This window comes from Myotis davidii, unplaced genomic scaffold (assembly GCF_000327345.1).
Source record: "Myotis davidii unplaced genomic scaffold, ASM32734v1 scaffold1377, whole genome shotgun sequence".
NCBI classification, from domain to species: Eukaryota; Metazoa; Chordata; class Mammalia; order Chiroptera; family Vespertilionidae; genus Myotis; species Myotis davidii.
In genome coordinates, this window is record NW_006288854.1 from 153,808 (window position 1) to 154,853 (window position 1,046).

The 1,046-nt window shown below is 52.0% G+C and overlaps 1 protein-coding gene across 1 annotated transcript in view; it reads left to right on the forward strand.

The window, feature by feature from the left end:
• CLPB (ClpB homolog, mitochondrial AAA ATPase chaperonin) overlaps positions 1–1,046 on the forward strand; it is a 156,229-nt gene that overhangs the window by 139,283 nt on the left and 15,900 nt on the right. The window contains exon 8 of the mRNA XM_006761033.2: positions 431–508. Within this exon, the coding sequence (XP_006761096.1) occupies positions 431–508 (78 nt within the window). The remainder of the gene's footprint in view (positions 1–430; positions 509–1,046) is intronic.

A 1,046-nucleotide genomic window follows, 5' to 3' on the forward strand; every position in this document is an offset into this window, starting at 1 on the left:
TATCCCCAAGGGCCTTCTGTGGGCTCCGGCCTCTCCCATTTGCATTGGAGGCAGGCGAGTCTCCCACCAGTGGTTATAGATGGGTAACCAGCTGAGAGCCAAAGTTCCTCTCAAATTCTCCTTCACCAACCCCCAGCCCCCTCACCTCCATTCACCCGCCTTTCAGTTTCCCTGGCAACGCTGAGTGCTCATCCTGGAAAACTTTATCCGAAATCTGCTCTGGGCAGCTTTCCAAATCCATGCTAACCTGATTAGGTATCTTTAGGGGCCTTGCCAGCTAATCAGATTAGGCAGCACTAATGGTAGTGAGGACTTTGAGTGGGCGCAGAGCAGTAAAACATATTGTATACTTAGTGATAATTATCCTGCCTTTTGTGTCATTGATTTATCTGCCTCCCTCCCCGTCCCCTGTCTTGTGTGTTGGCCCTAGCGATCCGGAGGAAGGAGAATGGCTGGTATGACGAAGAACACCCTCTGGTCTTCCTCTTCTTGGGATCATCTGGAATAGGTAATGGGAGCAGATCAGCCAGGGGGAAGAGGAACTGAGGGAGCCTCAGCTGCTGTGGGCCAGGGTCAGGCCACCCACCTCTAGTTCAACTCCAGCTCCCCATACAACTGCCTCCAAATTACAGAGCCCACTAGAGGGTCATCTGTCACAGCAGGACTAGCTGGAAGGATGCCCCTCCCTCTGGAAGCTAGGGTGCGGGGCCTAATTCACCTGGAGGGCCAGGCTCTGTGGGGCCTGGTAGCCCTGCTCCAACCACTCTACATCCCCTGAGGCTGGCCTTTGGGTACAATTAAACCAGCTCCACTGCCCAGCACATCAATCTTATTCAATATAACCTGAGACATAACCTGCTAGGAAGCTAAAGAAAGTCCCCAAGGACCAATACAGTGCTAGGTGCATAGCAAAATTGGCTACAGTAAAACGGGTTGGGTATTTTTCTAGCCAGTTAGGCTAAGGCATTCTCACCCCTTACTCCCTAGCTCCACTACCTTCTGCATTGACTTGGGGAATTTCATGCATTTTGTTGCCACTGCCGCCT